At 35.9% G+C, this 13312-nt stretch overlaps 1 protein-coding gene across 2 annotated transcripts in view; it reads left to right on the top strand.

The window, feature by feature from the left end:
* Positions 1-4291, top strand: part of LOC136867253 (signal peptide, CUB and EGF-like domain-containing protein 1) — an 81844-nt gene extending 77553 nt beyond the window's left edge. For both annotated transcript variants that reach the window (XM_067144394.2, XM_067144393.2), the window contains exon 14: positions 3300-4291. In XM_067144394.2, the coding sequence (XP_067000495.2) occupies positions 3300-3449 (150 nt within the window). In that variant the 3' untranslated portion in view covers positions 3450-4291. The remainder of the gene's footprint in view (positions 1-3299) is intronic.
* Positions 4292-13312: the final 9021 nt, after the last annotated feature.

Below are 13312 nucleotides of genomic sequence, written 5' to 3'. Positions count from 1 at the left end.
ATTGTACTGCATTGTAATCTTGTAGTATTGTAAGCTGTAATATTAAGCACTGTATATAATTAGGGATGTTAAACTAGTCATATTTGTTGCAATATTTTCTTTCTATGGAAATGCTTGTTGTACTTTTGTTATTGTACTGTCGTTTTTGTTGTTGTAGTTGTTGGGTAATTATGTTTTTACTATACCTTATTATCACACTACTCTAAGTGACCATTGCTACTGGGATATTTCCCAATTGCAATGTATTTGTTACTAATAATAATAACAATAATAATAATAATAATAATAATAATAATAATAATAATAATAATAATAATAATAATAATAATAATAATAATAAAAATTAATGTAGGGTATAGTTCCAAGATCGTAGTGCGTGGGTCATTTCTGTGCAAGCTGCGATCCACCTTAAACAAAATCCTGCTTGTGGTGCTTTTTCCTGTTGTCACGCCCTTCACCTCAAGTCCAACGGCGATGGGATAAGGATGGTGGAGGCAGAATTTTAGGTGAAACTGGAAGCCTCGAGTTCGAACCTGCATGTTGGCAGCAGAAGTGTGATGGACGTCTTTCTGTGTTTAGTCATCGCAAACACATCCATAAATTAATAAATGTATTATTATTATTATTATTATTATTATTATTATTATTATTATTATTATTATTATTATTGAATGGCATCATAGACTGGTCTTCATAGTGTGTTTCTTGAAGCAGAACTATGTCCACTTGATTGATTGCCATTAAGTATATTTACAAGGTAGTCAATTTTAGATCTGCTTGTACCCTCTGTATTTATTTGTTGGCTGAACGGCAAAACGGACGGAGTAACCTCCTTTTTGTGGTTCTCAGCGGTCGTGGAGGTGGATGAGGTCATGCCAGATGGACTTGCTGTGGAGGCGCAATTCAATGGTATTTAGAGTCTGCGGCAGTCCATTGCAGTCGTGGTACTAGAACCTGCATGTCGCTTTTCATTTGTGCCGCAGGGTATAGTTCCGAGATCGTAGTATGTGGGTCATTTCCGTGCAAGCTGCGATCCACCTTAAACAAAATCCCGCTTGTGGCACTTTTTCCTGCTGTCATGCCTTTCAACTCAAGTCCAACGGCGATGGGATAAGGATAGTGGAGGCAGGTTTTTAGGTGAAACTGGAAGCCTCTAGTTTGGACCTGCACGTTGGCAGCAGATGTGTGATGGACGTCTTTCTGTGTTTAGTCATCGCAAACACATCCATAAACTGAGTTGAATTGCTCACTTTATGCAGGAAGAAGTTATATATACTTGGATCAAGTTACAGCTGATGATGACGATCATTTATTTGTATTGTTCTCAGACAGTGACCTTGGTTCTTTGTTGGTTGGCTCTGAAAAGAGCTGTTTGATGTCAGTTTCATGCTTTAAATTAAAGTATAGCCTCAAAATTGGTGGGATATCCTCAAGCAGAGCTTTTGGTCTAGCAGTCTAATGTATAGACTATTTAGCTGCAGCTATTCCACATTACTGAGAGTACAGCACGAGGAGTGTATGTTTGCATCCCACTGTACAAAAATCACGTAAAATATAATAATATAGCATATATAATGGTTGGACACATTGCTGCACTAAGTAGCAAGCTTTACATTTTACATTCTGCAGAACACATCATTATAGGCCAGTGGCAACACTAACAAGTTGACACAGTCTTCCATGTTAGTGCTCTTTGGTGATTAGGTTAAATTATGACAAATTTTCCTTTCTTAGATTCAATAGGAATATAGTAGGTAGTCAAGATGTTATATTCTTCAAAAAGCTGTATGAACATCAAGAAGCTTCAGTGAGAATTGGAAACTCCAAGACTCATGCTATCAGGATGAAATTGAGTACACCAAGGATGCTTATTACGGTATTTCTCCTGCTGTTTAATTTGTACTCTGAGCAGGTCTTCTGAGCTGCTGTTCAAGAAGCAGAAGATGGAATAAAAGTTAATAGCAGGTTGATCAACAATTAAATTGAAACAAGAAATAAAGTGGTTCAGCCTATTCAATACAAGGAAAATAAGAAATGTAAATTTTACATTCTTATTTGATTAAAAGCGGTACTGATTTCGGCCACTATTCTGGGCCATCGTCAGTGGATTAAATAAAAATATAAAACAATGCATAGGAAAACAATAAGTAAGGGATAAGTCTTTCACTAAAAGCAGTTCAAGAAGCACTGTAACACTATGGGGATTAGCACTGTGTGATGTAAGATCCTAAAATCCAGAAGAAGTCAAAGTTCATACGTAATGTCCGACAAAGTGCTTCTAAATGCTAATGAAACTTGGTAAATAGTTCAATGATCAAGCGGCAAATGCTTCTAGGTGCAAAAATATATAATACAATTTAAAATAATTGAAGTATATATTAATGTTTATAGGATCTTGTATGATAGATTCTTTAGGGATGCAAAATCTTTTTTTTGTTTTTAATGTCAACTTGGCTTTAATTAAGGAACAGCCCAACAATTGCCTGGTGTGAAAATGGGAAACCACAGAAAACCATCTTCAGGGCTGTCGACGGTGGGGTACGAACTTACTACCTCCCGAATACTGGATACTGGCCACACTTAAGCGACTGCAGCTATCGAGCTCGGTTGATGTCTTTCAAAGCAATGAATGTGACAACTATGCTAAACAGCCTTGTGTACTCGGTGTTCACTGGCACTGGATCACTGTTAATATTATTAACATGTGCAGACTGTAGATTCTATCAACGGCCAAGTAAGAATAAAATTCCATTATTCCAGTTCCTGTAATTGCATTAGAACATTTGATATTGCAGGTAAATACAATATCCAGAATTCTCCACCATGCAAATATTGACTGTATTTACCTTTGTTAATTCCACAGTTGTTGAACTGTTAGTTTTCAAATAACTTATTTTTGTACATTGCACAGTAGACTGACGATACTTTTCATCAAGAAGTCTGAACTATTCCTTTTAATATAAAATGTTATATATTTATGGAAAAACACTGCGTGTTTTCCTATGTATAGTTAGTGAATTTTAGGATCACTTTATGTTTGAAATTATTCTGAAAAACAACATTTTGATCTTCTGTGATAGATCTGTGTTAGGTTTGAGACATCTGATCTTAGTGAAGGGCTATCAGTTCCAGTATTTAGTCCAGGCTTGACACTCCTGAAAGACCTTGCACAGCGCTTAAAAGTTGTTTGGATTTGGTGTTTGAATTGTGGGCCTTCTGAAATATCACTAGCATGAATATTACAGACAGAATAATTATATACTGAATAATTTGAAATTTGTACTGTATTTTATTTGCAGGATCAAAAACTTCTTGGTGCTCTGATGGAAGTTATTGCGCAGCCTATAAATTATTATAAATATGAAAATGAACAACGGAAAATGTTTCCTAGTTCATTCATTCGATTTGTAACACCAAAAGTGAGAAAATTCTTTTCTTACAGGAGATGAAATTTGTATGTATAATGTAACTATATAAATGTGAATGTGAAGTATATATCAAATAATGTACAAATTAAAAATAACTGAAAGGATTCCATATTGATAATCAGCCTTTATTTCAGATAAGGTTTGTGGATGTAGATGGTTCACTTATATCTCAGTCCTTTCTTTGTGATGGGTTTGTTGCATTTAAGTTGTTCAGCTAAGAATAAGAACATATTTTTCAGTCATTTTCCCATCTTCCAGTTTTAAATAATTAAGATCTGTAGGTCAACTGTTTACAGCTGACCTCTTAACTGGGTATGACTTACGGTATATCTTAGTCACAGTGCAGGTAATAAGTATTATGCAATGTTAAGTATACCAAATTTTGTATATAACATTTCCTGAGAATGATGCACTGGGAATAAAACTGGGCCATTAGGGTGAATTTTAATATTTCTACTTTCACACTGCCCAGCAATTACACATTTTGGGGCTTACATCTTATTACATACACTGTCAAAAGACTGACAAGCAATATTTGCTTCCAAAAATGAATATCTTCATCCAGTGTTACAAGTACCAGTACAGTGTTTTAGATACTGATAATGACAAGGAGAGATTTTTCTCAACTCTTGATACATGATTTGAGATATATGATAGAAATTTGTGAAGTGATACAGGCTGTGATAATAGAAAACAAAAAATGTGAAATATTGTAAATGTAAAGAGTATGCTGTGATCTTTCGTTTAATTTCATGGCCTCATGAAAACATCGGGCTGAAGAGGGAAAAATTTACAAGAAAAATAGGTTGTGTAATATAGAATCTAATTTATTCAATAGAACAGAAATTCATATAAACCTGCAGTAGAACTTTGTGTCAATTTTTATTCAATAGAACAAGAACTCAATACATACTGTAACGTTAACGAACATTCATTAAAACTTAAGAAAATCTAGTCCATTTAAAAACAAGTTAATGTTCAAACAAACTCTTGAGCATTCTTGGTTGCTGTCCAAAACTTTGTCACAATAGCAATAAATTCAGTGTTCTATTGTACTCTATCCCTGTGAAAAATTAGCCTCCATCTTCCATTGTTCCAAGTTGTGATGTATCGTATTGTACTGGATGTGCATTCAGTAGTACATGTTGAATGCTGTGTGACCTCCGGAGATGCCTGGTGCAGATCTTTTGATTTGACACCCGTAGGCGACCTGCGCGTCATAATGAGGATGAAATGATGATGAAGACGACACATACACCCAGTCCCCGTGCCAGCAAAATTAACCAATTATGGTTAAAATTCCCGACCCTGCCGGGAATCGAACCCGGGACCCCTGTGACCAAAGGCCACCACACTAACCATTTAGCCATGGAGCCGGACAATAGTACATGTTGTCATTGGCAGAATCAGGCCTATCTCGATAACCTCAGTTACAGATGGGTAAAATGGTTTCGCTTGAGAAATTAAATTGCGCACTCAAGGCATTTATTTGAGAGTCCATCATGTTTCCAGACTTTATACCATGTGGCAGCTTGGCCATCAATCTATGTGTATATATAACTTACACTGTCCAGTTCCATGGCTAAATGGTTAGCGTGCTGGCCTTTGGTCACAGGGGTCCCGGGTTCGATTCCCGGCAGGGTCTGGAATTTTAACCATAATTGGTTCATTTCAGTGGCACAGGGGCTGGGTGTGTGTCCCATCTTCATCATCATTTCATTCTCATCACGACGCGCAGGTCGCCTACAGGATTCAAATCAAAAGACCTGCATCTGGCGAGCCGAACTTGTCCTCGGACACTCCTGGCACTAAAAGCCTTACGCCATTTCATTTTTTATAAATTACACTCTTGAACTACAAGAAGTTGGGAGGTACAGCTTGCACCAAAATCTTCTAAATTATCTCGATAATGCAAAAAAAATCTTTAAGGTCGTATAAAATCAGTGGAATTATTTTATTTTTGTTATAAAATGAACACCGTGCATATTTTCAGATCGTTGACATTCAAATGTGGCCACTATTTTACCAAACAAAATCACTGTAAACATCTATTCATTTCAGGCAGACGTCTACCAGTCATCAGTGATAAGAATTAGATACAGCTTATTGAATTTACATAGGTCTACATTTAATATGAGAAACAGAATGCTTAAAAATCCATAGCTTAAAGTTTTCATTAGTAGAAATATAAGGAGTTATTTTATCCAGGCTGACTCCATACACAATGCTAATGTGCCATAGCACGCTAGTCTTGTTTGACAGTACTGCACTAGAATTTCAGTTCAGGAAAAATCCTGTATTTCTTTAAAGGTCCATACACTGTATTTTATTTTAGGTACTGTGCTAACCTGGGAACTATTAGCAATACATCTTTGGTATTAAAGGTGTACCGTCAACTGGGACTACTTTGTCTCAATATTTTCCAACTTTATTTTTAATATTGACATATATTGAACGAAAGTGCTCTAATAATTTTACAAACATGTTTTCCTAGTTGATAAGTACCTACTCAGCATGTGCAGTATGTTAGGAGCTTCTACAGCATTTATTGTTGTATGATTTTACCTTTTCAGTATCTGGGCCAAAGTAGCACCAAGTTGGGGCTACATTGTCCCAGGTAAATGTTTCCATAATTAATGGTAATTTCCATTATCTTGGGCCAAAGAAACCTCTCATAAGTAATTCAGGTAATGTAGCAACCAAACATAGCATTATTTTAAGAAATTTGAGTTTATTTCTTAATAACACACTAAGCTAAACGAATTTGTACAAAACATGAAATAATTTGCCTACTAAGAATTTGATTTAACTCAACACTGACATAGGTTGACATATATTTTATTCTGTAGGTACCGGTATTTCAGAAAGGACTCTTACAAATCAATAAAATGAATGAAAGTACCTATCTAAACAAAAAGGAACAGAGAATGCTCTAGAACCTAGATCACACAAAATTGTCTAACTCTGGCACTTGAAAATATCCCCTCTTGGAAAGTAGTTTCGGTGGAGATATTTTTCTTACAACTAACAACCAGGAGTATACCATCACATCTTTCTTCTGAGGCCACTTCCAGCATTTTCTAGATTTCTCCATACAATCAACTGTAGGGCCTTCAACCAAGTCAGTCTTCAAGATCAATCCAGAATATTCCTGTTCATCATAAATGACAGGTACAAAATCACCCACTTTCAGAACAGCATATAGGTCTACATTCTGGAATAGTCTTACATCAGTAGGCTCTTCCTTCTCACAATGTTCATCTTGCTCATCTTCAGAGATCTGCAACTCTGATGACGAATCCTAAACACTGAAGTGATTCAGAGTCTGACGAATCAGAAATCTCCAGTAATATTTTGGGCCTTCCCTTCTTTTTGGACAGAGAACAGTCTTCACTTGAGACAGAGGCACTAGTAACAGAAGATGCATGTGAATCTTGCAAGAATACTCTTCCCTGGTGGGACATTTAGTTTTTTGCGTTTCCTCTTCTCTGTTGGTGTCTTATGCTCATTTCTCTTCTGGATCAGGTGTTGTAAGAAAGCGTTGCTGACTTCCTCTACTGAAACTTCTTCAGTTGGTAGAGAATTCAGAACAGAATTCCTACCAATGGGATATATTTCACATTTACGAAATTCAGATATCAAATTATTTCCTTTATCATTCTGCTCCATCTCTGATATTAGCTTCTCCAAAAGTAGTGGGAACACATCTTTAGGCAGCACCTCATATTTCTTTCTGTTTGGTGAATCCTTCCACTGTCTCAAAATGTTTCTCCAAGCTTTCTTCATAGGAGCGAAATATGCCACATCGAGTGGCTGTGTGAGCTGGGTGGATCTAGGAGGCAGACATACAAATCTAATGTTTTCTTCACACAGTTGCAGTACATCAGAATTAATGTGCGAAGACAAATTGTCACCAATCCCTAATTTTATTCCTTCTTGTTTCTTCAGTGGTAATTACTTCAAGTAGCACACCGGAATGTGTTGTTATAAATGCTAGACCATTGTTGAGTTCTTGATGGTACTCACCTCCTGAAGTGAAGCAGCTACATCTTCTGGTATAGCATCGATTACCTCACATATCTTGTTCAAATGGTTGGTGTAATATACAGCAGTACAGATCCAGGTTCCCCACTTGGTCAAAACCAGTTGTGGAGACAAAGAGAGCTCTGGTGCTTTTTCTTAAAAATATGGATTCGGGAAGGCGATTTTGGGAAGATTTTCTTGGTGTTCAGTATCAACTTGTCAGTGAGTGGATACAAACTTCTGACTTCTTCGATGATTCTTTGCAGCCCGTGGGCTAGAAATGTGAGATAGAGAATTTTCAGGACGATGACTTTAAAGGCTTCAGTGGCTTTTGTCGTATAAGGTGCCATATCTGTGACGAAAAGCAGAACATCATCATGTCGTATTCCTTGTGGCCAGAGTAGCATTAACACATTTGCTGCCAAGCATTTTGAGGCGATTTAAATTTAAATAACTATGTTACAATGGAACCATTTGCTCTCTCCATCTCTTCCATTGCCAGAGGAAATATGGAAGGATCAATTTGGTTTGCTTCCATAGTTCCGATGATGACGTTGGCCGTGTAATATCCCATTGCATTCGTAGTTTCATCAATGGAGATCCAGATTTTCTTTCCTGACACTCCAGTACGAATCCTCTGCAGGGTTTCTTTGTAACAGACAGTCAAATAAGTTTTTCTGAGTGTAGATTCTGACAGAACCTTTTCACTTGTATACTTCTGCATAAGCGTTCTGAGGGACTGGTTTTCCAGTTTCCAGGAAGGAATAGCTGAGTCTAAGAAAGTTCTGCAGAGATCCAGGGAAAACTGAGATTGTCTACTAAACGTGGCAACCACTGTTGATAACAGAGAGATCTTCTTCTGCCCAGCCATTTTAGAAATTCCCGATGTATGTTTGGCTATTGCGAAATGTTGAATTATAAAGTACCTTTTTTCATGGTTAATAGATTTTTCATGTATTTTGCGGTAGAGAATAAAACTATCAGTTGAAAGAGTGTCCGAACCGAATTTGCGGATGTATCAGTGTAGTTTGCTACTTAACGATGTAGGCCTACTTAATTTCGGCATGTTAAAAAAATTTTACAGTGTACATTAACACCCAAAATACTTTTTACAAGTTCAGCAGCAGATTAAGCGCTTATTCCACCTGTTATAGAGAACTGATTATATTTCTCTGTCCTACCTTCTTTCCTTCAGAAAGTGGGAAAACCCAACTCTGCATTGTCAGCTCAGCTATGGTGGCCTAGACAAAAGGAGTGGTATGAAAAGAAACACTGGTGCAGGAATGTAAGTGTGAGGGACAATAATAGTGGGATCTATAATTGGAGACATGCCTAGACATTCTTCCTTCCTTCCTTCCTTCATCCCTTCTCTTGCTGGTTAAACCCGAATAACCTTGCATTTTTCCAGTAACGAGGGCTTTGCCATTTAAAGACCTTTGTTAAGTTACATAAAGGTTGGGAAAGGTTGGGATGGGATGAGGAAGAAAAATTTTCAACTTCTTTCATTTTACCTTAAAATAGTGAATATATTTCCACATGCCATTACAAGAAAAGTGATACCAAACAATCTAAAATTATCAATTTTGGGTAAAAAGCAACTCAAAATGTATAATAATTCATATTTAAAAAAATGCAAAATAATATAGACAAAAATGTCTAAATTATAGATTGTTTGGTATCAGTTTTCTTGTTATGTTGTGTAGAATTTATATATATTAAAAATGTAAAGTTAATATGACAAATAAAAGTCTGGCCGATCCTAATCCCCTGTGTGTGCGTACGTGCGTACGTGCGTGTGTGTGCATTGTGAATATTTCACTAAATTTTTGTGATATCTGGTTTTTATTTCTATTTTCATATACAGTGCTGTGCTATTTATTTGAAATGTGCAAATAATAGCAGAAAGAATCTGTAACAACACAAATAGGCAAGAAAATATGAAATGACAACTAAAAAAGGCAAAATAAACTTTGTCCCTACCATTCCCAAATACACCTAAAGATGTTTATCTATATTTAACCCCTTAAGCGGGGAGCTCGGAACACACTGGCTCACTCCCAGGTGGGGAGCGATTTCTCTGATTGAAGAAAATAATTACTTGCTTAAAATCAATCTTAGACTAAAATGAACTATAGAAGGATCCTAAGAGAAATATTTACTTGACTATAGTGTATTTAATTAGTGAAACATCCCATTTTAATTTTTCAATGCTTTGTACAAGAATGTACTAAGTGCTTTCACATTGTGATACCGAGCTTGTTTCTTCCTAATAGCAAGCTCTGGTTTTCGTTTATACAGTAAGTTATACCTAAATGTTTTAGGCAGTTTACTAACAATCTCTGCCCGGAAATACATTTCAAATCAAATCAAATCAAATCAAATCAAATCAAATCAAATCAAATCAAATCAAATCAAATCAAATCTCGTCTCGTCTCGTCTCGTCTCGTCTCGTCTCACAATGTTTTCTATTAAACACACAGCTCATCCTTAATAAATTTATATTGTTTACAAAATTCTACTTATAATATCTCCTGTACTACTTACAAATATAGTCAACTGATATACAGTATGTGGAATTACTTCAAATGATACTATACAACTGGTATAAGATTAATATTTACATTGCATTTATTTACTTATTTACTTCTTTTTTTTTTTTTTACCCGTTCTGGAACCTAAGTAGCATAATGCCTGCTGCGTCTTAACCAGAGCCCCTTTTGCCACCACTTTTCAGAGTTCCTGAAGGGCCTTCACAGCTACCGTAGCGGTCCCAGGGCCCTCGAAGTCCCCACTGTACTTCACCCCTACAGGCAGTCCTCTACTTTGGCTGTCCAAACTCCTTAGACCAAGGGATGGAATTAATTTATTCACACACATTTTTTTAAAAAATTTACAATAACCTGCACTGGTCGAATGCCCTCTAACACTTCATTTATTTTCTCTGCTGCTGTTTATTCTCTTCTTGAATATCTGTACAGATTTTGGAAAAGGATCAAACACTACCCCTGGTAAACTGTTCCACTCCTTCACACCCTTCCCAATGAATGAAAATTTACCCCAGTCGCTTCTGCTAAAATTCCTTCTAATTTTATATTTGTGGTCAGTCCTGCCGATATAATTATTTTCCAACTGAAGCCTCTCACGGATATCTCCCCATGCTTCTTCTCTAATTAATGATATTCGTGACTGTTGGAAGTATGATGTGTAGGATTCTTTTTAAAAGATACATGATCATTCCTTCATGGCCAGTGGACGTTGACTTTATTTCACTGAAGACCGTCCTAATGTCACTTGGACTGACATGGGGAAAGTAGAACTGCTCGCCATATCTTACTTTTTGAGGATATTCTATTAATTACTGCTATGTTGGCTTGTTCGGCCATCTGAGTGGATCGTGACCTACATGTAAGTTTACAAAGTTTACATGTACTTAGATTTATAATAGAATAAATTATAATACTCAAGAAATTTTCTGTTATTTTGGTTAGTGCTTTTGAGGGATCCAATTTATATACCTACAATTCATAGGTAGAGCCTTGCACGGATATACAAAATAACATCCACATCCACACTTCCTTCATCCACACCCGCATCCACAAATGGTTATCTGCATCCGCAAATTGTTATCCGCAGATATTATAAATATTTACCTACAATATATTCCACCCAAGATATTGAAACGGATAGATCTGTTTACAAAATACAATAATCCGGAGACCTGGCACCACGACCCCTACAGTCGCAGGTTTATGAGGGATTTTCTCTTTCGACAACTACCGACGTATTGAACTTCTTTCTTCCACTAATTGCGGGCAGAAGCCAGTTAGGCTTAGGTCAGATTTATGCCTTTATGGTCTCAAGGCTCTATATATCACCATTCCCCCATACCAATGTCAAGGGTCGCCTAACTACAAGTAAAAGTAAGAGTATACCTGAGTGAAGATCAATAAACATCATTATTTAGAAATTATCAGCAAAATTATCCGCACTGGCATACTGTTTGTATCCGCCAAGGTACTAACTAAGTGGATATCCACATCCATGCAGGGCTCTATTCGTAGGTGATACACATGGACTATATTACACTACACTACAGGTAATATTTACAGTCTTTACAGCTGTTCATTATGATAGACAAAGAAGCAGGTCGTGTTACGTACCCTGTCCCAGCTTCGCATAATTTCTTCGATTCCATTCCGAAATGCGATTGTTTTCTTGGTATGTAAACTTTCCACTCTAGCCACCTTTTCTATAACAAGAGGTTCTCATCAATTGACTCTTTGCTATCAGGGATATAAGCTTCCTACAATTTTGCTATCAGGTGGTCAAATACTGGCTTTATCTTGTAATATTTTGGGAGGAATTTGTCCATTATATGCTGCATTGTCAGAGAAATGTAAAAAACTGAGGAGGAAAATCTATAATAATAATAATAATAATAATAATAATAATAATAATAATAATAATAATAGCCATGCACCAATAAATGAAGACAATAGGAAAAACCCTCAAAAAAACAGAGGAATTCTGGGTTCGTTTGGAAAATGAAATATCCAAAATTCCGAAAATGAACACCATATTACTATTAGGTGACTTCAATGCACAAATAGGTAGAGAAAAGAAATTTAGAAATGTAGTAGGACATTACCCAGCCCACAGAAGAACAAATACAAATGGTATTAGGCTAATCAGTTTGTGTCAAAGCTATCACCTGAAACTAATGTCAACCTTCTTTAGAAAACTCCCCAGAAAAGCTAAAACATGGATATCTCCAAACCCAATGTTAGGAGAATTTCAGTTAGATCATGTGGCTATTTCAAAAAAAAGTACAAAAGAAATTATGAATGTGAAAGTAGTTAGGAATGGTGAATTTGATTCTGACCATTATCTCTCTAAAATTAAAGCCAAACTCCTACCTAATAAAGAACAAAGAAAGCCACAGAGGTTAATAAAATATAATGTAGACAGACTTACTATAACAAAAGAATCAATTAAAAACTATCAAGACGATATTAAAGTGGCTAAACAAGGCAACTGGCAAGAAATATCCAAAGCAATTAATTATGCAGCACAGAAAACATTTGGGCCAATAAAAAACAAAAGGAAAATATGGTGGAATGAAATATGTGAAGAAGCTTTAGCAGAGAGGGCTAAAACATGGAAAAAATGGAAATGCTCAAAGAAAATTGAAGATTTTGATCAGTTTAAACAACAAAGGAAGGAAACAGCAAAGATAATCAGAAGTACTAAACGAGCCTTTCAAAAGGAGAAACTTATAGCAATGGACAAAAACTTTATAAAAAATAACACCCGTGACTTTTATCAGACTTTTAAGAACGAATTAAAGGGGTACCAAACTACAAATGTTAGTTTCAAGGATGAAAACGGCAGAATTGGACTAAGCAATACTGAAAATTGTGAGATATTAGCAAGATATTTTGATCAACTTTTGAACTGTCCTGAACCAAGTCATAAATTAGAATTTCAAGATATTGATGAAAATTTGGAAGAAGACATACCACCAACTATAAAAGAAATTGAAGAAGTAATTAAAACCCTCAAAAACAACAAAGCTAGCGGAGAAGATTCTATTACAGCGGAACTTTTGAAGTGGTCCTTGCCAAATATAGCAAATGAGCTACAATTACTCTTTGAAGAAATCTGGAAAACTGAAAAAATTCTTGAGGAATGGAAAGTAGCCTTGATACATCCACTCCACAAAAAAGGTAATAAACAGGACGTTAATAACTACAGAGGAATATCTTTATTAGCAGTGGCATATAAAATATTTTCCAAGATTTTATTAAACAGAGTAGAAACAACACTAGACAATCATTTAGGTGAATATCAAGGTGGTTTCA

This window comes from Anabrus simplex, chromosome 3 (assembly GCF_040414725.1).
Source record: "Anabrus simplex isolate iqAnaSimp1 chromosome 3, ASM4041472v1, whole genome shotgun sequence".
NCBI classification, from domain to species: Eukaryota; Metazoa; Arthropoda; class Insecta; order Orthoptera; family Tettigoniidae; genus Anabrus; species Anabrus simplex.
The sequence above is the reverse complement of the archived record's forward strand: the minus strand, read 5'-3'. Positions and strand labels throughout refer to the sequence as shown.